The sequence below is a fragment of the Chiloscyllium plagiosum genome, chromosome 2 (genome assembly GCF_004010195.1).
Source record: "Chiloscyllium plagiosum isolate BGI_BamShark_2017 chromosome 2, ASM401019v2, whole genome shotgun sequence".
NCBI classification, from domain to species: domain Eukaryota; kingdom Metazoa; phylum Chordata; class Chondrichthyes; order Orectolobiformes; family Hemiscylliidae; genus Chiloscyllium; species Chiloscyllium plagiosum.
In genome coordinates, this window is record NC_057711.1 from 119307660 (window position 1) to 119335331 (window position 27672).

General features: G+C 39.6%; 1 protein-coding gene and 1 long non-coding RNA gene across 16 annotated transcripts in view; one reads left to right on the plus strand and one right to left on the minus strand.

Annotated features, from left to right (window-relative positions):
• The window catches only part of LOC122563516 (MOB kinase activator 3B), a 167266-nt gene that overhangs the window by 73180 nt on the left and 66414 nt on the right, over positions 1–27672 (minus strand). For 8 of the 15 annotated variants that reach the window (XM_043717354.1, XM_043717337.1, XM_043717364.1 and 5 more), the window contains 2 exons: positions 25375–25484; positions 765–1333 (listed from right to left, as the gene is read on the minus strand). In XM_043717354.1, the coding sequence (XP_043573289.1) occupies positions 765–1182 (418 nt within the window). In that variant the 5' untranslated portion in view covers positions 1183–1333; positions 25375–25484. Of the gene's footprint in view, positions 1–764; positions 1334–4635; positions 4657–25374; positions 25485–27672 lie in introns of those variants that run through there. The other 7 variants (XM_043717427.1, XM_043717417.1, XM_043717374.1 and 4 more) reach the window with 2 other exon arrangements.
• LOC122563569 lies at positions 1260–24615 on the plus strand. The gene is made up of 3 exons (XR_006315652.1): positions 1260–1335; positions 11881–11893; positions 24605–24615. It is a non-coding gene; the product is annotated as an uncharacterized LOC122563569 (long non-coding RNA).

The window sequence follows — 27672 nt, forward strand, 5'->3', positions numbered from 1 at the left end:
AATTTCAGTACTGAGTGCAGCATAGAATTTCAAACAATTCTTAAACCATCAAAAATTGGAGTTTATTGAGTGGATAATCAGCAACTTGTCTTTGGATCATTCATATTTGACAATATACTTGAAAGATTTCAACTTAGGTTGGGAATGTTTAATTGTTACAACAAATGAATGAAACGTGATAGTTTAGACACAGCAATTGATTTTCAAATGTAAGCAAATAGAATCATAGAGCCATAGAGATGTACAGCATGGAAACAGACCCTTCTGTCCAACCCGTCCAGGCCGATCAGATATCCCAACCCAATCTAGTCCCACTTGCCAGCATCCGGCCTATATCCCTCCAAACCCTTCCTATTCATATACCCATCAAAATGCCTCTTCAATGTTGCAACTGTAAAAGCCTCCACAACTGTTGGAGAGCTTTACCTAGTTATCTCACACAGAGAAATATAGGCACAATCCCCACAATGACTTGTTCCTTTATTTTACAATAATGTCAGTCAGAAAAACAGGGCTGTACCCAGAAACAATAGCTTATTTAACTTAACCAGTTGAATGGAAATGCTATGGGATTATGTGGAACACCAGTTTACCCGTTAGCCAATATTGCTCTTCGATAACTTTAACAAAGAGTAAAATCAGATAAATGAAATATAACCATTCAAGCCAATCTTCAGTTTTTTGATGGGTAGATTAAGTTAAAATTATTCCCAATATTCTCCTGGTATAACAAGTTCCTTCCCCTGAAGTAAACCACAACTCACCAATGCTTGTCGGGAAGATTTCTTCATTGTTGATTTGAACCTCAATCCAATCCATCAAGAGGCTCATGTACTGAGGAGCTGGAAGGGCAGTGGGTCTTTTGTATTTGTTATCGTCCTGCCATCGATATTCATACTTCTGTCCTCCTGACATGATAGGGCAGCTCCTGTCAGTACAGAACTCACAGATTGTCCCGTAAATCAGGTTAATTCGATTAAAGAAGTCCACCACATGAACAGCAATCCAATCATTAAGGTCTTCACCATTGGGCAGTTGAACAGCTCCCTTCAGATCCACTCCTGAGCTTAATGAAGCCTGTGCTTTCTTATGGAGTTCAAACCTCTGAGTACCTGGTTCAAATTTCCTCTTTGGCCGAAAGGTCTTGTCTTTATTGAATACCTGCTTCAGGGCTGTTGACATGGTAGGATATCAGTTGTTTCAACCCGATGCACTCAGAACAGCTACACTTTAGTAATGCTATGTCTATGATTTCTTGGTCCAATATTCGGTGGGTCCTCAGTTTGTTTCAATCTTTTACTTCCACTAGTTCTTTAAGGGAGACAGTTCTTTCCTGTTTGAGAAGTTAGGGTGGGGGGGCAGAGGGAAATAGTTTAAAATAAGTGTCATTAATAGTACAAGTTATTTTCAGCACATACTTAAATTTTTGCAACTACTTCATGACCGGGTAGTAATTGTGTTCCTTTTAGATATAAAAACCAAGAGCATCTTCTAAAATAAAAAGAATTGGAACATCAGCTGAAATTTTCAAGACATTGTAATCTTACACAGCATTCAATGAAATGTAAACAGAAAGCAAACTTGTTAGAACTGACATATCACCTTGAATAATATTTCACTTCAAATAAATTGTATCTGTAAATATGGTTGGAAAGAAAAGACGTGAGCTTATATTGTACCATGCAGACTTCACTATTTAAGGTGCACGATTTTTAAAAAAGGCCTTGATAAACTTGATACAAAACATTTTTGTGTCTAAATCTAATAACAGTCTGAATATCATTGCCAGCTCTTGTGCAAACCACACTCAGTTAAATGTTGGTGAAGGTCCAGAAGGCGTGCCCAAGTTGTGAGTTTCTGAAATGCTCAAGTCTCAAACTGGTCGATTGGAACTGGATCGGGAAAAGCGAGGAGATGAATATACTTTAATCACATGAATTTGGCCTTTTAAACTTAACTTGAGGATAGAAATAGGCAATGGTCTTGGACATCCACCAGACCAGGAGCATTCAATACATCTAGAGAATGAATAAAAGTCAGCTGAAAGAATATCGATTTTACTCTGGATTACTTTTCTTGTAAGTGAAACCATACAGTAATGTGGGTCACCAGTCACTTGGCAAATAGCTTACATGGACAAAACATTGGTATGGCTTTAGCTTGCTTGGCTCTGCTTATGCTATCAACACTGTTAGACTTTGTAACTTTATTCAAGGTAGGCAACGGGTCTCCTTTTATTTAATGATACCACAATTTCACTTTTGTTGTTGCTGTGAAAGCGGCACATTGTCCTGTGCAGTTGGCACTCAGCACTATTTAGCTATCAGCGCACGCTAATACCCAAAATGCTCAATGTGTAAATGTTTTGATGCAGTGTGCACAATCCAATTTCAACACAATGCCATTCTTCTCAAGCTGCTGAGTCATGCCATTTCTGAAGCTGAGGCACTGTCTGTCAGGGCACATCAATGCAATTTGAAACCAAAGAATTAGTTGAATCTCAGCTTACATCAATTAGACTACACTGTAGTTTCCTCATACATTATCGCTCATCAAACAGAAATCAGCAACACATAACCAGCTCTACGTACTATTGAAAAAGTGTTCAAATACAGAACAGAAAATCGCAGTCATGGGTCAGTGGTTTTATAACATGAGTAACGTATATGAGCAAGGACAGATTCTTTTAAAATACACAATTTTTTTCTTTCAGTTTCCTTGCACACTTCCCTTATTACAAAACAAGTCATCAAAGCAGGCAACTCAATGGAGTAAAACCAGAAACCACTGGAGAAACTCGGTTCTCGCAGCATCGGTGAAAGGAGAAATGAAGTAACCTCTTTGAAACTCCAAAACTACTTAATGAAATAAATCAGTTTAAAGAATAACAAAAGCTGGAATAGTTTTCTGAAAGAGAGACTGATGAAGCTTTTCATTTTTTTTCTCTAAATTAGTTTAGGAGAATCATTAAGTAATCCTCACTTAACAACAGAATTTAGAATCAGAGCTATTGAGGGTGATGAAAGACCACCAAACTGAAATATTAACATTTCTCTCTCAACAGATGCTGTCTGACCTGCTGAGACTTTCCAACATTTGCTGCTTTAATAAATATTTCACACATTGGTGACTGTCATCTTTACGTATTTTCCAAACACATCTAATCTGTCAGCCCTCTTACTTTTTTTAAAATGCTATGTTTTCTCCTAAGTTCTACAAGTCTTTTAAATCCCGGTTTGGTAATATTTAAATCATAGTTCCATCATTTATCTCATCTCTATTTTTTCCAACTCAATGGTGGCCTAAACTATGGGCACTGACCAATCACTTGGAGTTTTCAATTAACTTCATCCCCTTGAGCGAATAACAGAGAATAAATTATTGCCATTCATTCACACTGTTCTTGACAGTTGGTTAGATAGTAACAGAAGAAGGTCTGCGCAGTGGCCTGTAAAATTATATCAGATTAAAAGTGATGGTGGAACTGTCAACCTAATCATTCCTTCCTTACTTGGTGATTCTTGATGTCCTTATACATTTCTGAAGTACTTGAACAGAATAAAATACTAATTTATTGTCACTTGCATTTTTACAAAAAATACAGTGAGAAGTGTTTAAGTCGCCATACTCAGGTTGTTGCTCCTAAAATACAAACATGTTATTTCAAGGGATACAGTCTGCATTCTTCAGAACAAATCCAAAGGGTTGCATGGTAAGTGAATGACTTCGCAGCATGTTGTTTTATAAATTCTTTAAAAATGTGGGTTGCTATAAAGTGATTTAACCTCATATCACTAAAGTGGAACGCGTTGCTGTTCAATACAAATACAAAGAAAATAACCCATCACCATTTTGCTTCCTTCTTTTGTTGTGGTTCTTTCGTGTTAAATTGTGCTCTACCATTTGCAATGGGCTCACTTATTTTAAATCCTCTGCTAAGATGACAGGCAAAGTAATTTTAAATTAACACATTGGTTGACGAATGTCACACTGTGCCACTTCAACCCACAAGTTTGTGAATTGTCAGCTTTGATCACTAATTTGCTATTCCACACCATTTGGCAGCAATAAAGTGATTCCCACATGTTGAGAAGCAATGGGGGTCCGTGTTTGGGAACTTGGCTTATCTGCCAGTCTCAATGCTGCACAACCTGCATGAATACTTCAGGCTTCTGATCCTGCTCTGCAGGACAAATTGTTAGCCTGCTGATGAAGAGACATGAACAGAGATGGGGCAAGAACAAAAGCATCAAGGGAGTACCCTAGGGATGTGCAGGCTTTATCGATGAACTATTTTACAGTATTTGATGCATTGTCTCTTCACCGTAGCTTCTATGTTTCTATATTCCAACCGACATACACATCAGGTAATTCAACTATGACAGTAATGACAGCCAATGATATTCTGTTCTCACTGAACATGGATTGCCAAAAAGGTTCAGTGATAGCAAGAGTCCTAACCAATGATTTTTCACTTAATTCGAGAATGTTGACATTAACTATAATGTCACTGCCAGCTTATTTGTGATCTGCTAATTCAAAATCCTGAAATCGACCTGGGATCTTCTTGGTTCATGTGATTTGAATACTCATTGGGAAAACAGTGAGATATCAAAAAGCTTATTTTATACTTACATCAAAATACACAGAGGCTAAATCACAGAAGCAGCCCATTCAATCCAGCCATCCATATCTGTGTTTACACTTCACTTGAGTAAATTGTGTGAATCGTATTATTCCAGTCTGTTCTCCATATTTCTTCAACACTTAAATTTTATGCAATGACTGTTAAGTCAGGACAGGTCTGATTGTGACTGGTTCAACTCACCCTACAAAGTCCTATAGCAAACTATAAGACCATAGACCTCAGAGCAGAAATTAGGCCATTCAGCCCATCAAGTCTGTTCCACCATTTAGTCATGGCTGATAAGTTTCTCAAACCCATTATCCTGCTTTTTCCCTGCAACCCTTGATCCCCTTGATACTCAAGAACCTATCTATTTCAGTCTTTAATATACTCTACGACCTGGCCTCCATAGCCTTCAGTGGTGATGAATTCCACAGATTCATCACTCTCTGGCAGAAGGGGTTTCTCCTTATCTTCATGCTAAAAGGTCTTCCCTTTAAGGCTGTGCCCTCAGGTCCTAGTCTCTCATACCAATGGAAACATCTTCCCAACATCTACTCTGTCCAGGCCATTCAATATTCTGTATGTTTCATTTAGATCACCCCCTCATCCTTCTAAACTCCATCGCTTCATCAGCAGGCTAACAATTTGTCCTGCAGAGCAGGATCAGAAGCCTGAACATGCTCCAGGGCCAGTACATCCATCTTGAGTATGGGGCCCAAAACTCTGCACAATACTCCAAGTGTGGTCTGACTAGAGCGCTATAGAGCCTCAGAAGTACATCGCTGCCTTTATATTCAAGTCCTCCCAAAATACTAGCACTCAGTCAAGGCTATTAACAATCACGTGCAAAGTCAACCTGTGCAATACTTTCAAGCTAGAAGGAGTGTTGACCAAGGATGAAACTTAGATTATTGGTGAGAAAAATACAATAATATGTAGAAATTTAAAAAACAGCATGTATCAATTAACAGCCACACATTTCTAGTGTCAAATATTTCAAGAATTGCTCATTATTTAAATCATGTTCACTAATGTCCTGCAGAGAAGGAAACGTACCTTGCCCGATCTGGCCTACATGTGACTCCAGACCCACAGCAATGTAGTTGATTCTTAACTGCCTCTTGAAAGGACCTAGAGAGCCATCAGTTCAAAGGAACATGCAACAGATGCCAGCCTTGCTAGCAATGCCCACATCCAATGCAACAATAAAGAACTAAACGAATACATGACATGGCTGATATATCATTTGAATAGCTCCTTAAACAGGATTAAAAGCAAAATTTAATATATTTACACTGATCATTTGGTAAAAGGCATTTTTAATCTCTGAGAGATAATCAATAAAGTGCCAATTACACAAAAAGATTATCTGCCTTATCATAGAAGTTCAGCTGCAAATATGAATATGTAGATGAGTTTCAGAACACATCTTGCAACACTTGAGTCATAGTCATACAACGTGGAATCAGACTCTTCCGTCTAACTCGACCATCCCGACTAAGTTTCCCAAACTAAACGATTCCCATTTACCTGCATTTGGCCCACATCCCTCTAAACCTTTCCTATTCATATACCTGTCCAAATACCTTTTAAATGTTGTAACTGCATTTGTATCTATCACTTCCTCTGGCAGTTCATTCCATATACAAATGTGAAAATGTTGCCTCTCAGGTTCCTTTTAAATCTTTCTCCCCTTACCTTAAAAACATGTCCTCTAATTTTGAACTCCCCCATCCTAGGGAAAAGACCTTTGCTATTTATCTTATCTATGCATTTCAAGATTTTATAAACCTCTTCAAGGCCACCCTTCAACCTCCTATGCTCCAGTGAATAAAGCCTACCCAACCTTTCCCTATAACTCAATCCTTCAGTCCCGGTAACACACTTGCAAATATTTTGTGCACCCTTTCCATTTTTATAATATTCTTCCTATAGCACCACCTCTGCACAAAACTAATACCAATTTATTAGCACCAAAGTGAGGACTTTGCTAACCCCCCAGATTTCTCTCCTTACTTCAATAAGCACAAAGTATATTTTCCCAGCTGGCTTGTCTTTTGAGTTTCTTTTGAGTTCTACCCAGGTGAAAAGTTCAAAGACAAAGAGTTCTACAAGTTATGAGAGTTATCTTTAGAATGACACCTATATATTTTCCTAATCAACCTGTTTACAGATGTTAAAACACAGTACTGGAGCAGGTGTTGAACTTGAACACCGGCCTCTGGGACTTGTGGTAGGGACACTACAATTGCAGCACAACAGCCACTTAAAATTACTTCTACAAATATCTGCCTCATCCAGTACAGCTGTGCTGCCTGAACTTCTACTTTATATGAGACAGCAGTTCTAATTCAGGCAGTTCTGTTGTAAGGACTTTGTTTAAGGGCTTTTGTGATACAGTGGTATTTACCATGCCTCAGAACCAGGAGATTCATGTTCAAATCCCACCTGCTCCAGAACTGTGTACTACACATCTCTGAACAGGCCATTAGGAAAATATCTGTAAGGAGTTTGTTGTGGAGCTGCCAAGTCAGGTTCCTTGGTTCCACCAATATCAGATAGTTGGCAAAGCAAGTCATAAGTAAGACCATTCAGTCTACCTAGCCTGTGCTAATGCTAGCTTCCCAATGGAGCTATGTCATTATACTTTTCTTTCATTGCATTCTAATAAATTCAAGCATTTATCTAATTCTCTCAAGCTTGAATTGGAATGTCAGAAACATATTCTTCTGTGCATAATATAATGAATAGAGTCTAAAAGGACAGATCTCTTTCTTCAACTTTTGGAAATGAAGTAGTAAAATTTCAAACTACAGTTGAGTATTCTTTTTTTCTACACTTTACAGAGTCAAATTCAATAACAGCAAGTACAGGAAATACAGTAAATGAATTTTTCAGATCAGCCCCTTCTTCAGAAGTTGGCACCCTGTTGATTGAATGTGAAAGTTCGATGGCTCAAACAGCAACAAAGTAGACAGTTACTGGTCCAGCCAATCTGATCAGAAGATTCATAATACTGTCAGAGTCTGGATGTCACCATACTAGGTAACATCTTCAGTGAGCCTCCGGATGAAGTATTGGTGGTGTGGCCCGCTTTCTATTTATGTGTTTGGGCAATAAATAGAAAGCAGATTATACCACCAATGCTTCATCCGGAGGCTCACTGAATATATTACCTCGTATGGTGATGAATCATCTGAAAACGAACCTTCCAGCTCAGCAAGCAAGCCTACATCCAGAACCTCAACCTGGCTACTCAAAACTTGCTAAATGTCAGGGTCATTATTATCTGGTCATGATTACACTGCTTTTTGTGGACGATTACTGTATAAACATCTTTTGTTGTGTTTCCTACATTGCAATAGTTTCTACACTTCTCTACGGGCTCTCCAAATGAGCATATTGATGTAATTCCATTCTGCTGCCTTTTCTCCACACCATTGCATATTGTTTCTCTTCAAATAATCATACAATACCTTCTGAAATGCCTCAATTGAACCTTCCCGCATAATGCTTCCTGGTGTTACATTCTAGATACAGACCATCTGTGTGAAAAAGGTTCCTCAGAACACAGTTACTTCTTTTGTAAATCACTTTAAATCTATACCTGCTCATGCTGTATCCTTTTATTAGTGGGAAGATTTTCTTTCTCTCTACTCTATTCAAACCCTTTCTTATTTTCTAGCACACATGCTTTAGTGTCATGCTAAACTGTATCCAGTGTAAGGATCAACTGACGCTGAAGGTCTTATTCACATCTTGGCCATCAGTAGCCATAATACTCAGGCTTGTTTATACCCCTTTTTCACCTGGTCATTCCCTGATTCTGTTTAACCATCTCTGGTAATACAAGGGATTCTTACTAAATAAAGTTTTGATTCAGCATGGTACAGCTTTTTGTCACTATCTTTTAAGATCAGGGCCAATACCTAGCCCTCAAACAACATCTATAAAAACATATAATCTGGTCATGGTCACATTGTTAATCACATTCATATTCAAAAATTGTTGGTGGAATACATAGCCATTGAATATATTCAGGACAGAGATCAATAGATTTCTAGATCTTAAAGCTATCAATGGAAAAGGGGACAGTGTGGGAAAGTGACATTAAGGTTGAGGATCACCCATGTTCTAGTTTAATGATTGAGCGGTCTCAATGGGTAGATGGTTGCAGCTGCTCCTATTCTATGCTCCTAATAATGTATGTCTTTCTTTGACACGTACCCAATCAAAGCAGAAAAAAGGACAGATGCACCAATCCACAAATGCAATGTGATAAATGCCAAACTGTTCCACTAGTTTTGGTTGAATTATATACATTTTGGCCCCATGGCACGAGGGAGAATTCTTCAAAAGTAGCAGCTTTGACCTTTTGTGTGAATTTGTAACGGTAGCCACAACTTCACTTGAAGGCATTAGGTCATCTTCATATCCTAACAGCACTATGTCAAACAGAATCCACTGTCTTATCTGAATGACAACACATTGCTCCCTCAGCACCACAAATGAAGCTTTAACCTGGATTCAGTACTCAGATTTCTGAAGTGGGGTGCGATTCTGCTCCATCTGCTGTAATGGCAAAAGTGTCACTCACTGAGCCACAGTTGACACCTTAACACAGTTAACTCTCTTCTTTTTTAAAGAATGCCTTTTCTTCAGGTTATTAGTAATGTCTTCCCTTGTCCTTTAAATATGCCTGTGTAAAGGCACTTTTAGACATTGAATACAGTGCATTAGATGCAAGAGATAAAAACAGAGATGCCAGTAATAGAGTCATATAGTCATACAGTTATAGAGATGTACAGCACGGAAACAGATCTTTCGGTCCAACTCGTCCATGCCGACCAGATATCCCAACCCAATCTAGTCCCACTTGCCAGCACCTGGCCCATATCCCTCCTAACCCTTCCTATTCATATACCCATCCAGATGCCTCTTAAATGTTGCAATTGTACCAGCCTCCACCACTTCCTCTGGCAGCTCATTCCATACACGTACCACTGAGTGAAAAAGGTCCCCCTTAGGTCTCTTTTATATCTTTCCCCTCTCACCCTAAACCTATGCCCTCTAGTTCTGGACTCCCCCATCCCAGGAAAAGACTTTGTCTATTTATCCTATCCATGCCCCTCATGATTTTATAAACCTCTATAAGGTCACTCCTCAGCCTCCGACACTCCAGGGAAAACAGCCCCAGCCTATTCAACCTCTCCCTACAGTTCAAATCCTCCAACTTTGGCAACATCCTTGGAAATCTTTTCTGAACCCTTTCAAGTTTCACAACATCTTTCCGATAGAAAGGAATCCAGAATTGCACGCAGTATTCCAACAGTGTCCTAACCAATGTCCTGTACAGCCACAACATGACCTCCCAACTCCTGTACTCAATACTCTGACCAATAAAGGAAAGCATATCAAATGCTTTCTTCACTATCCTATCTACCTGCGACTTCACTTTCAAGGAGCTATGAACCTGCATCCATGGTCTCTTTGTTCAGCAACACTCCCTAGGACCTTGCCATTAAGTGTATAAGTCCTGCTAATATTTGCTTTCCCAAAATGCAGCACCTCATATTTATCTAAATTAATACTCAGTAAGTCTGACAACATCTGTGGGGAGATAAGAAAAAGTTTATATTTCATCTGACCATAAAATGTAGGAGCAGAAGTAGGCTATTCAACCCATTAAGACCGCTCCACCATTCACTGAGGTCATGTCTGATCTGATTATCCTCAGCTCCACTTCCTGCAGTTTCCACATAACTCTTGATTCCCTTACTGATTAAAAATCTGTCTATCTCACTCGTGAATATGTTCAACAACCCAGCCTTTACAGCCTCCACAGATTAATTATGCTCTAAGAAAATAAATTTCTCCTCATATCTGTCTTGACTCGGTGACTCTGACATTATACTCTCTGGTCCGAGACTCCCCTACCTATGAAAACAATCTCTATGTATTTACCCTATCAAGTTCCTAAGAATCTTATATATATCTCAAAGGTTGCCTATATTCTAAATGCCAATGTATACAGGCCCATCAAACTACTCAACCTCTCCTCATAAGAAAATCCCTCCAAATCTGAGATCAAACTTCTTTTGATTGCCTCCAATGCCAGTATGTCTTTCCTTTGATAAAGAGAGCAAAACAGTACATAGTATTCCAGGTGTAGTCTAACTAGTGCATTGTATAGTTTAAATGTGGCTACCCTATTTTTGTGCTCCATTCTCTTCAGAATTAAGGTCAACATTCCACTTGCCTTCCCTATTACCTGATGAGCCTGCACGCTTCTATTTTTGTGATTTGTGTACAAGGACTCCCAAATCCCTCTGTTCTGTAGATCTCAAGCTGATGAACTAACAGAAGGTGAACAAATTTGACATGTCAACTTCATTTTTTACTCTCCGCAGATGCTGCCAAGCCTGCTGAGTATTTCCAGCATTTGTTGTTTTCATTTTGAAATTCTGGCATCTGAAGAATTTTGCTTATGTACATAAATCTACTTTTTGTTTTTGATGATAATGATGAAAGCCCTTATGCTGCTTGAGCCAGGTTGACACACCTAGATGGCAGGAGATAGAGTGACTGACTGCTGCATTGACTGACTGCTGCATTGACTGACTGCTGCATTATACAAACTGATATTTACTTTCCACTTTCATAGTATTGCTGCATATAAGGAAATTTAGATTCAATTAATTTCAGTAAGTGCAATGCTAATTAAATTGGCCCAGACCATAAGTTATTGCATTCTAAATTAATCAATGTGTTGATTTGTACCAGTAGACAGGTTTGGCATCATAACAAATCCCAATACTGGGCCAAGAATTACATATATGATGTAAAGAGAATGGTTTTGGAACAGAAATGTGGTGCAATGACTTAAAGTTCACATAAATTAAATTTGCTAACAAATGGGCACAAACGTTTGATTTTAATGCACATTTTGTTCTAGACCTGTTTTCGGATTGGCAAACTCCATCATTAAGATGGATGGGAAGCACAGACTAACAGTGAAAACAGGAACACTCTGGCACTTGCTGTGTCTAAATTCTTTCTGACTAATTTTTGTTTCAACATAACTTTGGCAATATTTTCAATTCCATTCTCCAATGGTGAGTCCAAATAAAAGTTCCATGATGCAATATTGTTTTTGTTGAAGGATTACAAATAACTTCAGAAATAAATGGTATTTTTGTAGACAATTTACTAGATTTCTGAGGTTATGGTAACCTAGAAATAAATGGTAGTTGCAGTTTGTTTGTTTTTTAAGTTTTAATACTATTTGCTACATTTAAGTGAAATTACTTGAGAGTTAAGTGCATTTCATGACATGACGCATAGCTTTAGCAGTGAAACAAAACACTGTCTTTAAGTGAGGACACCCCGTATAATAGTCTGGAATAGTCATTTAGAACTTCATACTACTTAATCTCAGAATAGGTCCTAAGGTGTGCTCATGGTGGATACTGGGTGAGTTGGCATTGGGAATGTAAGGGAAAGGCTACAGGGGAATACATTGGTTGGCACTGGTTGGCACTACATTAGAATCAGCCTATGAAGAGCCACGAGATGGCCACAGGGGCATAGTTGGCATGAATTTGAGTGATCTTAAAAGGTTGAGCATAGGACAACAAGGTGGCATGATTTGCTTTGATGGGTATAGAGACTATGAGAGGGTGGATGGGGTGCTGGGGAGATGTGTTATGTTTTATTCTTTCTTTTAAACATTTGGAAACAGCACTGAAGCTCTGAGGCAGTCCTACCACCAGTCTGCTTCTGCATTAGTCTGTGGTTGTCCAGTCCAACTCACTGGAAATACTACCACCCCAGAAAAAAAATCTCCTAGGGGACTTTGCCCCCAAGTTGAGTTGGCTAAGCAGGAAATTAGAATCATAGAATCCCTACAGTGTGGAATCAGGCCATTCAACCCATGGAGTAAACACTAACCCTCTGAAGAGCATCCCATCCAAGTCAAACCCACTACCCTATCCCTGTAACCCTGCATTTCCATGGCTAATTCACCAAGCCTGGATACTATGGGCAATTTTCCATGGGTTAATCCATCTAACCTGCACATTTTTGGACTGTGGGAGGAAATCAGAACACCCAAGGAAACCCAGGCAGACACACAGGGAGAATTGCAAACTCCACACAGTCAGCCAATTTTCTTGACATTGTGCATTGCTCATCTGTACAAACATTCATGCCTAAGACACACAAAGCTCCCATACTCTCCCATACTTCTGGAAGCTTCCCAGTCTGTTTTACACTGTAGTACAATCTGTAATGGTGCGGAACTTAGGATAATGTGAACATGTCATGGATCCTAAAATTTTATTCTGCAACTGTGGCCACAAACTTACCCCAGCTAAAAGCATAGCCAAGCACTTCAAAGAAGAATAATTAAAGAAGCTATTTATTAATTTGATTGATGGTAAAGAATACCCGCTTTATTAACTTATTTAGGAGCACCATGACAAGAATTGTAGCAATATGCATAAACAATGGGTCTCAAATGAGTCTGAGCATGAGGCACAAGCCATGAAATCACGTTGTCTTGCTGTGACATGCGTGGACCCAGAGAACTGCATTACAAATAAATGTATTCTAAATTTGGAAAGGACACTCGACAATTCATTGCTTTAGCTCAAAATAAGGGATGACATTTTAGCTGAGAAATAATACAGCTGATTCGACAGATCTCATGATGCAGTGTGTAGTATCTCTGTTTCTGTGACAGAAACTCTGTGTTTGAGTGCCACAGTTTTGATGTTGCTTCACACAAAACTAGAGCTTAGAAACAGGAACGGGTCATTCAGCCCATGAGGCCTGCTCCGCCATTCTATAAGATCATGCCTGATTTGATTGTGGCTTCAACTCTACTTTCTTGGCTTCCCATGATATCCTTTTGCTCCCTTCTTCATCAAGAATCTACCTACCTACTGCCTTACTGCAAACTGTGGAAGAGAGTTTCACAGACTCAGGACTCGCAACATTTCTCCTTATCTCCATTTTAAATGGGTGACACCTCATTTTTAAATTGTCTTCCATAGTTCTAGTCTCTCCCACAAAGGAAAACATCTTTTCAGCATCCACTTTTCAAGTATCCCTCAGGATCTTACATCTTTCCATGAATTCACCTCTCTTTTTCTGAACTCCATTGGATACAGATTAAACCTGTTCAACCTTTCCTCATAAGGTAATCTCCCCTCCTCCACTCATTCCAAGGAATGAATCAAGTGAACCTTCTCTGAACTACTTCTAATGCAATTCTGTATTTTCTTAAGAGTCCGAAAGTGTGCACAGTACTTAAGATGTGGATCCAACACCTTGTACAACTGTAGAAAAACATCTCAAATTTTATATCTATTCCCCTTACAATAAACATCAACATCCCTTTGTATTCCAAATCACCCGCTATATCTACTAACTTCTGTGATTCATCTACAGGTGACCCATATCCCTGTGTACCTCAGAGTTCTGCAATCTCTTCATTTAAATAACACACTGCGTTTCTATTCTTGCTGTCCAAGTGGACAAGTTTACATTTTCTCACATGATACTCCCATAATGATTTATTATTTAGTACTTTACAATATCTCAGCATAGCTTCTCTAACATATATACTATTGATTGTATCTACACTGGCCCTATAGTGGAAGCCATTGCAAACTGCTCCACCTTTCTCACAGGCTCCTGCAAGTTCCAATGTGTTTTAGATCACATGCTGCAACATTTCCAAGATGCCCGGAATCCACAGCAATACACAGATCAAATGATTAAATGTTTCTCTGCCCAGAATTCACAGGAATACACAGAGTGAATAATCAAATGGCTCTCTGCCCTGGGCTGATAGAACCACACATCTTCTGCATCCCTAAATTATGTTAATGCTATTGTATATAAGAGGTGCAGTTCTAGTTAAAGCTTTGCAGGAGGAAGACTTCAAAAAGGTCTAATCACTTCCATCAAATTCTCTCTAGCAATTAGATTTTCACTGGAAGCAGAATTTTAACAGCATGATTGATCTGCTCTATCATCCCTGCCAAGTGAGTACAAGAGAACGGGGTGGGAGGGAGATAAACATAATATCATAGCACTAAGTGCCAATACTGAGCGCTCTTTGTAGTCCTGCTTTTACAAATGCAAATAGAAGCTTTAACTGCTGTAATCATCTTTAAAGGCACACTAAAGAACTTCCTGCAGATGCCTGAGTTCTTACAAATAATGGAAACCTCTTTCAAAATATCAGATTAGTGATGGCACTGGGTCAGATTTCATTTGGAAACTCATTCCAAGGAATTAGTACAAACAGGGAACCTAAAATTAAAATTAAAAATCTAATACTTAAAGTGTATAAATTGCTAACACATTACTCATTTTAAATCACCTGAAAGCTAAAAATACTCTAGTGAAAAGCCCTTTCTTAATGAAACAAAACCAGAACTGAGGAAGAGTTACTTGATCTAAAACAATAACTCTGATTCTCGCCACAAACGCTGCCAGATCTGCTGAGCTTTTCCAGCAATTTCAGTTTATAGTTCTGATTTACAGCATCTGCATTTTTTTTTTCAGTTTTTACACTTTCTTAATGTGCTTTTACAATCTACATTGGACTGACTTCTGAATGAAGGTGTAAAGACAATAGTTCACTGATGTGTTCAAGATGTGGAAATCAGCTGCTGGCCAGGAAACAACTGTCAATATCAACGCTTTGGAGATGCCGGTGTTGGACTGGGGTGTACAAAGTTAAAAATCACACAACACCAGGTTATAGTCCAACAGGTTTAATTAGAAGCACACTAGCTTCCAGACTGTAAGTGTTTATTTTTATAATGATTTATCAGAAACCAGCTTGGTTTACAGACTTGGTGCACTATTAGGCAGGAATACTCCAGAAAGGTTGGAGTTGAGGATCAAGTAGGATTTGTAGGCAATGGATATAGAGATGAGAAGTCAATATCAACAACTGCCAATACTGGTGGATGTTGGGCAGACCAGGCCACAGAAGTGACTTTCAGGGACTATTTCTGCCTCTGCAGTGAAATAAAGAAGAAAGCCATGTTTGAACCTCACAGTCAGCCTTACAGATTGCTGTTACAACATAGAAGAGTTTGGCTAAACAGCAATACTGATGAAAGTTTAATTCTTAAAACACTGACACTTATTTTTTAAATGACAAATCAATGCAGTTGTATACGTAGCATACTGTGTTCTATAAACTCTGCTGTATTGTAAATGGGGCAGATTTCACCTTATGGTCATTCCTACTCAAAGTCACCTTGCAATACAAGATAGATATGCATCATTTTCAAATAAAAACATAAAATGCTGGAATACACAGCAAGGCCAATAACATATGACACTGAACAAATTGCTTAATGATGCGAATCACTGGCTGTTATATAATGGCTGGCTAAATTTAAACACTTCTATTTTTTCCAGCCCTCTCCTCTCTTATCTCTCTTGTCAATCTGAGGTTTGGTCTCTCAGGTAACAGCTACCCTACATTTCCAAAGAGCTATTGGGTCTCTGTGTGGTTTGTCAGCAGATTGATTATTCAATAACGAACTGCTGTTTAAAAGTTATGATCAACTAACTGCCCCACATTCCAGCCCCATACCTGCCATTCATATCTTCTAAGTGTGTGGATTCTTTAGCAGCTTATGTGTTATGGTGCATGTAAGTGTAGTCACCACATGGTCCAACATGAAGCATCTGATTGAGTTAAATTAGATTAGATTCCCAACAGTGTGGAAACAGGCCCTTTGGCCCAACAAGTCCACACCGACCCTCCGAACAGTAACCCACCCAGACCCCCATTTCCCTCTGACTAATGCACCTAACACTATCAGCAATTAAGCACAGCCAATTCACCTAACGTGCACATCTTTGGAGTGTGGGAGGAAACCAGAGCACCCAGAGGAAACCCACACAAACATGGGGAGAATGTGCAAACTCCACACAGACAGTCACCCAAGGCTGGAATCGTACCCGGGTCCCTGGTGCTGTGAGGCAGCAGTGCTAACCACTGTGCCGCCCCTATTACTATTACTATTTGCAGGTTGTAGGAAAAGTTCTACATTTTGACAAAGATTTCTGGGATGACCTAGCCTCAGTTCTCGCTCTGCAAAACACTAGTTTTCTCTCCCAATAAATGCTCATGATGTCAACATAATGGGTGGTGCTAATTGCAGTCAAGTATTAACCCTTTCTCAGCCTTCTGAACCTATATTCAACTGAAAACATTCAGTTTAAAGCTTAAAGAATGATCCAAAATTTCTTCAACATGTTTTATTTATCTATTATTTCTATAATAAGTTATTATTGTTAAGTCTGAATTCATCCTGCAGATTGAAATATACTGAACGTTGTGACACCTGAACTGACCAACCTCACTGGTATCGATGTTATGCACTAGAAACCTTTGAAGGAAATTTCTTAGCTGATATTGAGCGTTTGTTTGTGCACCAAATGAGAGAAAATTTCCCCAAACAATGTACATTTCATCATGGGGAGAAAAGAGAGTATATCCATGTTCCCAAGTATGATAATGGTCCCTGACATTTACAGGGAGTGGGATTGTCAGAACAACAGAACAAATTGAGATCTGGAAACCCAAAAACCATTGTGTTTTAATTCCAGACTGTAAGTGTTTATTTTTATAATGATTTATCAGAAACCAGCTTGATTTACAGACTTGGCGCTCTATTAGGCAGGAATACTCCAGAAAAGTTGGAGTTGAGGATCAAGTAGGATTTGTAGGCAATGGATACAGAGATGAGAATAGGTAAATAGAGCATGATTATGTAATGGATTTGGTTGACCATGGTATTAGGTAAGAAACCAACATAATAAGGGAGGTTTGGGCTGGTAGTAGTCAATGATGGGAGATGGCAGATATGTGTCAATGATTGTCCGGGTGCTCTGGTTTCCTCCCACAATCCTATGATGTGCAGGTTAGGTAAATTGGCCATGCTAAATTACCCATAGTGTTAAGTACATTAATCAGGAGTAAATATGGGGAATGAATCTGGGTGGGTTATTCTTTGGAGGGTTGGTGTGGACTTGTTGGGCTGAAGTGCCTGTTTCCATACTTTAGGGAATCTAATCTAATCTAATCCACTGATAGCTGCAAATTGTCAGGAGGAAATTATGGAGTTGGGGTGAGGAGCCTGTGTAAGTCTTTGTATTGATCAAAAGGAGACATGTCTGCTTCCATTGGTCCACAGTGCTGCAAATGGACTTACCAAATGGATCTAGCCCATCTTACATTTTACGTATCAGCTGAAAAACCTCTGTGAAAAAGAAAACACATGAGATGCTCCTGAAATGAATTAGTTCCTCCCTCTCAAACCATCCCCCAATCCAGGAGCACAAAATTTGTTATTGTACAAAAAGAAGCCATTTGGCCCATCAAGTGCATAGCAGCGCTACAAATGAGTATCACGACAAGGCTGTTCTGCTTTTCCACACACCTCTGCATTATTGTTTGCAATTGTTGTCAAATTCCCATCCTTTTGTTCTGAAAACAACAAATGCTGGAAATCACAGCGGGTCAAGTAGCATCCATGGAGAGAGAACAAACTAATGTTTAAAATCTAGATGATACTTCATCAGAGCAGTCACTTATATTAGCAGTCCCTCTCCTTTGCAAAGTTTATTCAGATTTTCTTGTCCTGATTCCTTCATTTTAATGTGCTACATCTTTTAGCTTCCTTTTATAATCTAACTCAAACTCCCCGCCTTCCTTCTGTTCAAGCCAGTTCAAACTGTTGCAAAGTTATCACTTCACTAATCCAACCCATCAGTTCCTGCTAGCACTCATTTCACCCCAGCTCCAACTCACCAATTCAAGCTTTAGTATTCTTGCCTCAATCTCAATTTACTACTTCTTTCTTCCTCCTCTTAGAGTCATACACTCATAGAGGTGTCCATGCCGACCAGATATCCCAACCCATTCTAGTCCCACCTGCCAGCAATCGGCCCATATCCCTCCAAACCCTTCCTATTCATATACCCACCCAAATGCCTTTTAAATGTTGCAATTGTACCAGCCTCCACCACTTCCTCTGGCAGCTCATTCCATACACGTACCACCCTCTGTGTGAAAAAGTTGCCCCTTAGGTCTCTTTTATGTCTTTCCCCTCTCACCCTAAACCTATGCCCTCTAGTTCTGGACTCCCCGACCCCAGGGAAAAGACTTTGTCTATTTATCCTATCCATGCCCCTCATAATTTTGTAAACCTCTATAAGGTCACCCCTCAGCCTCCGACGCTCCAGGGAAAACAGCCCCAGCCTCTTCAGCCTCTCCCTATAGCTCAAATTCTCTAACCCTGGCAACATCCCTGTAATTTTTTCTGAACCCTTTCAAGTTTCACAACACCTTTCCGATAGAAAGGAGACCAGAATTCCATGCAATATTCCAACAGTGGCCTAACCAATGCCCTGTACAGCCGCAACATGACCTCCCAACTCCTGTACTCAATACTCTGACCAATAAAAGAAAGCATAACAAATGCCTTCTTCAATATCCTACCTACCAGAGACTCCACTTTCAAGGAGCTATGAACCTGCACTCCAAGGTCTCTTTGTTCAGCAACAATCCCTAGAACCTTACCATTAAGTGTATAAGTCCTGCTAAGATTTGCTTTCCCAAAACGCAGCACCTCGCATTTATCTGAATTAAACTCCATTTGCCACTTCTCAGCCCATTGGCCCATCTGGTCCAGATCCTGTTGTAATCTGAGGTAACCCTATTTGCTGTCCACTATTTCCTTTTTCACTATCATAATTCTGATTATTGTTAGAAATGGGTGTGGTGTTCAGGGGAGAATTCAGTGTTCTTTTGTGCAATAGTTGACCAGGATTAGATGCATTCAGACCTCTGGTAGTTAATGCAGAATCTTCAGGATTAGATTAGATTAGATTAGATTACTTACAGTGTGGAAACAGGCTCTTCAGCCCAACAAGTCCACACCGACCCGCCGAAGCGCAACCCACCCAGACCCATTCCCCTATATTTCATCCCTTCACCTAACACTACGGGCAATTTAGCATGGCCAATTCACCTAACCTGCACATTTTTGGACTGTGGGAGGAAACCAGAGCACCTGGAGGAAACCCACGCAGACACGAGGAGAATATGCAAACTCCCCCTGAGGCGGGAATTGAATCCGGGTCTCTGGCACTGTGAGGCAACAGTGCTAACCACTGTGCCACCGAGTTCCCAAAATGCTAAAGGCCACTTTATATGCCACTTGGTTTTACATAATTTAAAGATAATTTGATTGGAGATAACTAAACCATTAGCTTAGTGTTATAACAAAACCTATGCATTCATTGTGTCGCACAATCCTATCCCTTTTGTTTTATGCAGAGAAACAGACTGCGAATGAATATTGCGTTGATTTCCCTCACTCCTGTGTTACAGGGCAATACTCTCAAGTCACTGTGTTATAAAAACAAAGCAAAGAAGGACCAAAAAGAGGACAAATATTCTCATCTGTACTTAATTACATGGGTATCAGTGAACATTACTTCTTAAGCCCATTTGAGAGACCAATAGCAAAAGTAAATTATCCTCCTTGTTTACTTTGGATTGCAACAGTTCTCAGTTCCAAGAAAAAGAAATAAAGGTAGTCTTCTTCCATCAAACAGTAACTAAGAACTTGATGGGTTCAGTACAGACTGCTGGAAAATTCCAGTTTATTATTGGGTAGATTTCTTCCAATTGCACTTGTAATGAACTATAGTCTTTTGTACATAACTAACAGCAATGCTCATCCCTGAATATCGCTCGACACACTATATGCCAGAGTCCTGTGGAAAATGGCACCACAGGCGGCAAACAATGGTACAACATACTTAAACATTAAAATTGCAGGTGTTTAATCTAAACAATGATAACAAGCTTTGCCTGTAACCTCAGGTTCATGTAAAAGGTCTTTTTGCACAATTCAGTGAAGAGCAGAGTAGTCATTTCAGCCCATCTCAGAAACTTTAAAACCTTACAGATGTACTCTCCATTGAATTCACTTGACATTCCGGTCAATATTTATCTCTCACCATCGCTAAAGCAAACAATCTGTTGATTATTCTATTAGTGTTTGCAGTACCTTGCTGTGCACCAATTGGTTACTTGGTTACAACATTACAACAACTACTACACCTCAAAAGCATTTAAGTGATTTGGAAGTGGGTTAGGATGGCCTGGAAGTCCTATATAAATTTAGGACTGTCACTTTTTTTCTTTAATTATTCCTCTTGTTGCAGCAACATGCATAACATTTCTCTGAAGCACCTTCACACTGGATCTTAAGGAATCAAGTGGGAGTAACAGGTTACACCTAATTTGAACTTTATCCAACAAGAGTACTGGATATAATTCCAAAGACTTACAAAATCTGTCCAGGAGGATTGTGGCATGAAATGCAGCAGGGACCAATTGATTGCAGACCTCATATCTCTGACAGTCTTCAACTGTGTCCTATTTCATGACATTCACTGTGTCTCATAAAAATCCGTTTTCCTTTTAATGCTGATTATGCTTGCCACATATCACCAACTTTTGCTGTCACATCGCTCCCCCCCCCCCCCGCCCACCAAATGCCATGTACACATTTCTAACTTCCATGATGTTATAATTAATTTCTATTCATTTGTTTAATTCATCCTGTCTGATTGGACTCTTCTAACGCTGCAAAGTGGAAATTCCAAAGTTGCTGAGTTCTGCAATCTTTATGTTGATGGAGAGCACATCTGTGAAATATTAAGTTTTCCGTAGAGCGGGTGAAATTACTGCACTGCTCAACTTTAAAGCTTGCGACCTTAACACCGGAAATGAGTTGAAAATGTCTTAAGGAAATTGAACTGTTTTAGTCCAAGAATGTCCCTTGGAGTCTTGTGGCTACAAAGAAAATTGAGCGGTTGACTTTCTTTCAAAATCCCAAGTGATCAGTTTTATTTTCTCATTGAAGCAGCATGATAAATTACTAAAACTGCCTCACAGTTCAGGTAGTCAAAATCCAGAGTGTAAAATACAGCCAGAAAATGTTTGAAGGACTCTGAACTGATATTTTATTCCATCCAAGTGTCAAGTGCTATTCACCCCCAAATATTGACATAGTTCCCATTTCCCCAATGCAGCAAATGTTGTACAGAGGTCCATATAGAATCAATAGAATTTGAGAGGTCACACAAACTAGTTCACATGTTTCTGACCAAACTGGCTTGTTGATTGCTACATTTATAGTTAGTGAGCAGTGATATGAGGTGAAGATCACCAACATCGATGAAGGCCTCATTGACATTTCATTTTCTCACATTTCTATGAATCATGCTCAGTACTTCTCACACTGCAGCAACTTGTAAAGACTCCTTAGACAGCATCTTCCAAACCTGCAACTGCCAACACACAGAAGGTCAAGGACATTAGGTGCATTGGAACACCACCCCATGGAAGGTACTCTGCAAGTCACACACTATTCTGCCTTGGAATTATATCACCTTCCTTCACTATTGCCAAGTCAAAATTCTGGAGTTACTGCTCTCATAGCACTGTGGATGTACAGACACTGAATTTTGAAGAAAGCAGTTCACCATTGTTACATGATGTTTGTGACGAAAAGTACAAGGTGTGAAAAAACATGTTGATGAAGATAGAGCAGTGGATGTAGTGAAAATTGATTTTAGCAGGCGTTTGATAAGGTTTCCCCATAGTAGGCACATTCAGAAAAGGAAGGAGGCATGGGATAAAGGGAAACGTCTGTCTGGATGCAGAATTGGCTGGCCCATAGGAGACAGTGGGTGGTGGTAAATGGAAAGCATTCAGCCTGGAGCTCACTGATCAGTGGTGTTCCACAGGGATCAGCTCTGGAACCTCTGCTCTTTTTATAAATGACTTGGATGGGGAAGTAGAAGGGTGGGTCAGTAAGTTTGCCGATGACATGAAGGTTGGTTGAGTTGTGGATAGTGTGGAGGGCTGTTGCAGGTTGCAATGAGACATTGACAGGATGCAGAACTGGACTGAGAAGTGGCAGATGGAGTTCAACCTGGAAAAGTGTCAAAAGTGTCAAATCATTCACTCTGGAAGGTTGAATCTGAATGTAGAACTTAGAGTTAAAGGCAGGATTCTTGGCCATGTGGAGGAACAGAGGGATCTTGGGGTCCATGTCCATGCATCCCTCAAAGTTGCCACCCAGGTTGATAGGGTTGTTAAGAAGAAGTATGGTATGTTGGCTTTCATTTGTAGGGGGACTGAATTTACGAGCCATGAGGTCATGCTGTAGCTGTAGAGAGTGCTGGTCAGACCACAATTGGAATATTGTGTTAGGATCTGGTCGCATCATTATAGGAAAGAAGTGGAAGCTTTAGAGAGGCTTCAGAGAAGATTTACCAGGATGCTGCCTGGACTGGAGGGCATGTCTTATGAAGAAAGGTTGAGAGGGCTAGGGCTTTTCTCATTGGAGTGAAGAAGAATGAAAGGTGACTTGATAGAGGTGTAGAAGATGTTGAGAGGCATAAATAGAGTGAATAGCTAGAGGCTTTTTCCCATGGCTGAAATGTCTGTTGTAAGGGAGCACAATTTTAAGGTAACTGGAGGAAGGTTTGGAGGTATGTCAGAGGTAGGTTCTTTACTCAGAGAGTGGTGGGTGTGTGGAATGCACTGCCAGCAGTGGTAGAAGAGTCAGATACATCAGGGACACTTCAGCAACTCTTGGATAGGCACATGAAAGATAGTAAAATGAAGGGAATGTAGGTTAGTCTGATCTTAGAGTAGAATAAAAGGTTGGCACAACATCAAAGGCAGAAGGGCCTGTACTGTGCTATACTGTTCTGTGTTCTTTTTTGTCTATCAAAGATGCTAGGCTTTGTAAGGGTGTATGCTGAGGAATGCTTTAAGCACTGCCCAATATGATTATGTCATATGGACTTGGGCTAGGGAACAGCTTTGAATCTCAGATAAGATAGACCTATGATCTAGGATTCATCGTGGAACTCCTACTAGCCACATTCCTTGGTCAAGGAGCAAGGTGAGCCTATACCAGACCTTTGCACAATTTCCCAACATGAAAGTAATCTTTTCAAAATGGTACAAAACTAATCATAAAGATGAAATTAGTGCCTGCTTAAATTCAGTGACAAAGGAAATGCATGATGTTGCAGGATATTAGAACACCAACACATTTCTCTGGAAAGACCTAAAACAAGTTGATGCTTGCGGTTCTTACAAGAGAAGCTTAGCACTCCATGTTATTGTGGAGGCGTATTGAATTAGAACTTTCTTTTTCTTTCCAAGTGTGCAAGCCAGAAATCATCCAAGGACATGTTTACACATGCTGTACTAGCTAGCTGCAGAGAAGGAGCTAAGAGTAGATCATACTCCTTGCACGTTATGTATAGTATTTGGTGTGTTAGTGGCCAATATAGAGGAAAGGTTTAGGAAATTTTACTCTAAAAGTGGCCAATTCAGTGATATGGTTCATTGAAGCACCAAAGTGCAGTACCGTACAATTGGTAGTGAAGCAACAAGGTGAGACAGTGAGGAGGGAGGAGTTGAAAGGGTAAGTTTACATCTTTTGCGATTGCATGGGAAGGAACCATGGGAGAATGACAAAGTGGTGGGAGAGATGAAGGAGTGGATCAGGGTGTTGTGAAGGGAATGGTGACTGCTGACAGTAGAAGGGAGGGCAAGATGTGTTTGGTGGTGGTTTCCTGCTGTATGCAGTGGAAATGTCAGAGAATGATCCTTTGAGTACGAAGACTATGGGATGGAAAGTGAAAACAAGAGCAACACTATCATTAGTTGAGGTGGGGGTGAGGTGTGAGGGTAGAGATGCAGGAAATGTGTTGAAAGTGGACTCTGTTAACCACAGTTGGGGATGAATCTTTGATTGACGAAAATGAGGATATGTCAAAGGCACCCCAATGGAAGATGGCATCATCTGAACACATGTGAGGGAGATGGAGAAATTTGGAGAATGGAATGGGGTCCTTCCAGGAAGCAAAATGTGAGGCGGTGTAGTTGAGGTGACCATAGGAGTCAGTGGGTTTGTAATAGATATTGGTGGACAGCCTATCTCCAGAAATGGAAACAATGAAGTCAACAAAGGGAAAGGAAGGGAAGAGAAGAGTCAGAGATGCATTTGCTGCTCATTCCTAAATTGCCTCAAAAAGATGGCAGCAGGCCACTTCGTCAACAACTCAAGTGGCTTCCCCATTTCAAAGGACAGCAGCAAGTCAGCCACATTAAGCCTGAAGCCAGACCATGTAAAGACAGACTTCTCTCAAGGGCTTTAGTGAACCAGTGGGGATTCCTACGACAAATCCCAATTGTCTCACGGTCACTATTATTCAGACTAGTCTTTGTCTCCAGATTTGTTTAATTCACTGAATTCAAATTCCTGCTGTGCTGAGATTTAAATCATGTTTTCTAAGATTGTTAGCCCAGGCCTCTGGATTACAAGTCCAGTAACATAACCATTACGTGATGATTTCTATTTCACTAATTACTGATATACAGCTCAGAGAGATGAACTAAGGATAAACGAACCTAAACAATATTAAACCAGTGAGTGAGTCAAAGTGAGTGAGTTTTAAGTACATTAATGTTAGTTTGGGATATAAATGATCAGCATCAGGCTTCAGTCTGGTTGCATAAAAGAAGAAAGAACATAGTGTACTTCTTTGTTATGAACCCATAAAAATCCCCTCAATTCAGTTGCCAAAAATTATCTCACCTTATCATCCACCTACTTTCAATCTTCTTTTACTGCCAAACATAAGTATATATCAGCCTTACTGCTTGCTATCTTTCCTTTCTCGAGACAAGATTTTCTTTGTATCAGCCCTGTTGGTAAAGAATCAAGAAGCAAATATTGGTCTTTCAAGTAAGTATCCCATATTCCAATGTTTTATAGCAGACATGCACAATGACGTGGAAGTGGTGTTACATTGGGTTAACAATATAGTATTGTTTAAATAGATAAGAAGTGTCTCAGCTGGATGAGTTAATATTAATGGCCAGTAACTTCACAGGTTCACACTGTCAGCACAAATAAACATGTCCATTAATATGCATTGCTCAAACATCTTCACTTAAGAGCACACACAAAGAATGTTAGTGACTGATGGAGTAACAAGTGGTGAACTGGAGTTGGCAGGTTACTACTTTGATTTTCACAATGGGAATCACCATAACTAGTTTCAGTGCCATGGGTGGAAGAATGGGAAACTGCACATGAATGAGGTGGAATAATATGACAATGAAGATGTCAATGTATGCTCATGCATACAAATTGACCCTCGCTCCTCAATAGTGAGAATTTCCTCTTGTCATTGAACACTTAGTTGGAAGAGGGGACATTTTACTCTCAAGGCCAAAACAATAAGGCTATAAGACAGAGAAGCTGAATTAAGCCATTTGGCCCATTGAGTCTGCTTCTCCATTCGATCATGGCTGATATGAAACTCCTCACTGCTGATTTCACATGATTCTCCCAACTTTCTTATGGTGCCCATATTGCTCAGAGCTTGTGAAGATTCCATTCAAAATGTTTGTTCAAAACAAATATAATTTTATTATTTAAAAAAGTGAGAGAAGGAAATCTGGAAATTATAAACCTGCTTGTGTGCAATCTGTTATGGGGAGCTTATTGGAATTTATAACTGAAGATAAAGTGACTGAGTGCTAAAAGAAACTTGAGCTGATTGAAGTGAGTCAAAGTTGATTTGTGTGAGGTAGGTCATATGTAACAAACCACATTATCAAAAGGGTGTGGATGCTTTGGAGAGGGTGCAGAGGAGGTTCACCAGGATGTTGCCTGGTATGGAGGGTGCTCACTATGAAAAGAGATTGAGCAGATTAGGATTATTTTCATTAGAAAGATGGAAGTTGAGGGGGAACCTGATTGAGGTCTACAAAATCATAAGAGGTATTCACAGGGTGGATAGCAGGAAGCCTTTTCCCAGAGTGGAGGACTCAGTTATTAGGGGAGATATGTGTGGAAAGTTTTTTAAGCAGAGGGTATGTCTGTGGATGCAACTTATAGGGACTTCCAGAAGGTATTTGATGAGGTCTATCTTTTACTTTCTATTTCTTGACCACACTTTCTTCCTTTAAGATACTATTTAAAACCAACATTATCACCCAAGTTTTTGGTATTATTTAATATCTCCTTATGTGGTTCAATGTTATTCTCTGTTTTGGAGTCCTCCACGGAAGTACCTTGGAACATTTATTACATTAGAAATACTTTATACATGTAAGTAAATAGTCTTTCTCATCATACATGCGAGATTGCTAATGAAATGAAAACTTATAGAATTGAAAGCTAATTACTTTCCTAATGTGAAAACATTAGGAAAACGGACAATGGGTATGTAAACATTTAGATGGAAGTGATCTAAGTATTCAACAAGGAGCGTTTCTGCAGTCTCAACTGTTCATTCTATTTGATAATGCATTAGATAACCAATAGAGAACATAGAACCAAGACTTCTGAATATCACAGATTTGTGGTATGGAAAGTAGTGTAGTCAGGAGCTAGTCCTGTATTTCTTTCTTGTTTGGATAATATGGTTCAGAATTTGCATCCAATTTTCAGAAAAAGTGTCTGAAAATGAATCATGTTCTTGTGTTGTGTTTTAAAATTAAATTGAACTGATACTTGGATTAACAACCATATGTTGCAGACCCAGGCTACAGTGTATCTTAAAAGCTGTGTGAAGCAGTTTGTGAAACACAAATCCTCAAATAAAACTTCAAATTGCAACAATAATGGTCCATCCACTTAACTTTGAACTAGGCAAAGAAGATTTACTTTGGCAGTCAGAACCCAAGCATTCTAAGCACATGGTCACCATGGCAGAGTTGGTTTTAGATGATTACTTGATATTCATGCTGTTGGCTCCTTCAAGGATGCTGATCTAAGTGTGTCTGTGTCCCAGCTGACGTGGAGAATTCATCTCAAACAATATTGATGGTACTTCTCCAGGTCCTTCAGGTGATGTCTATACATAGTCCAAGTTTCTGGACC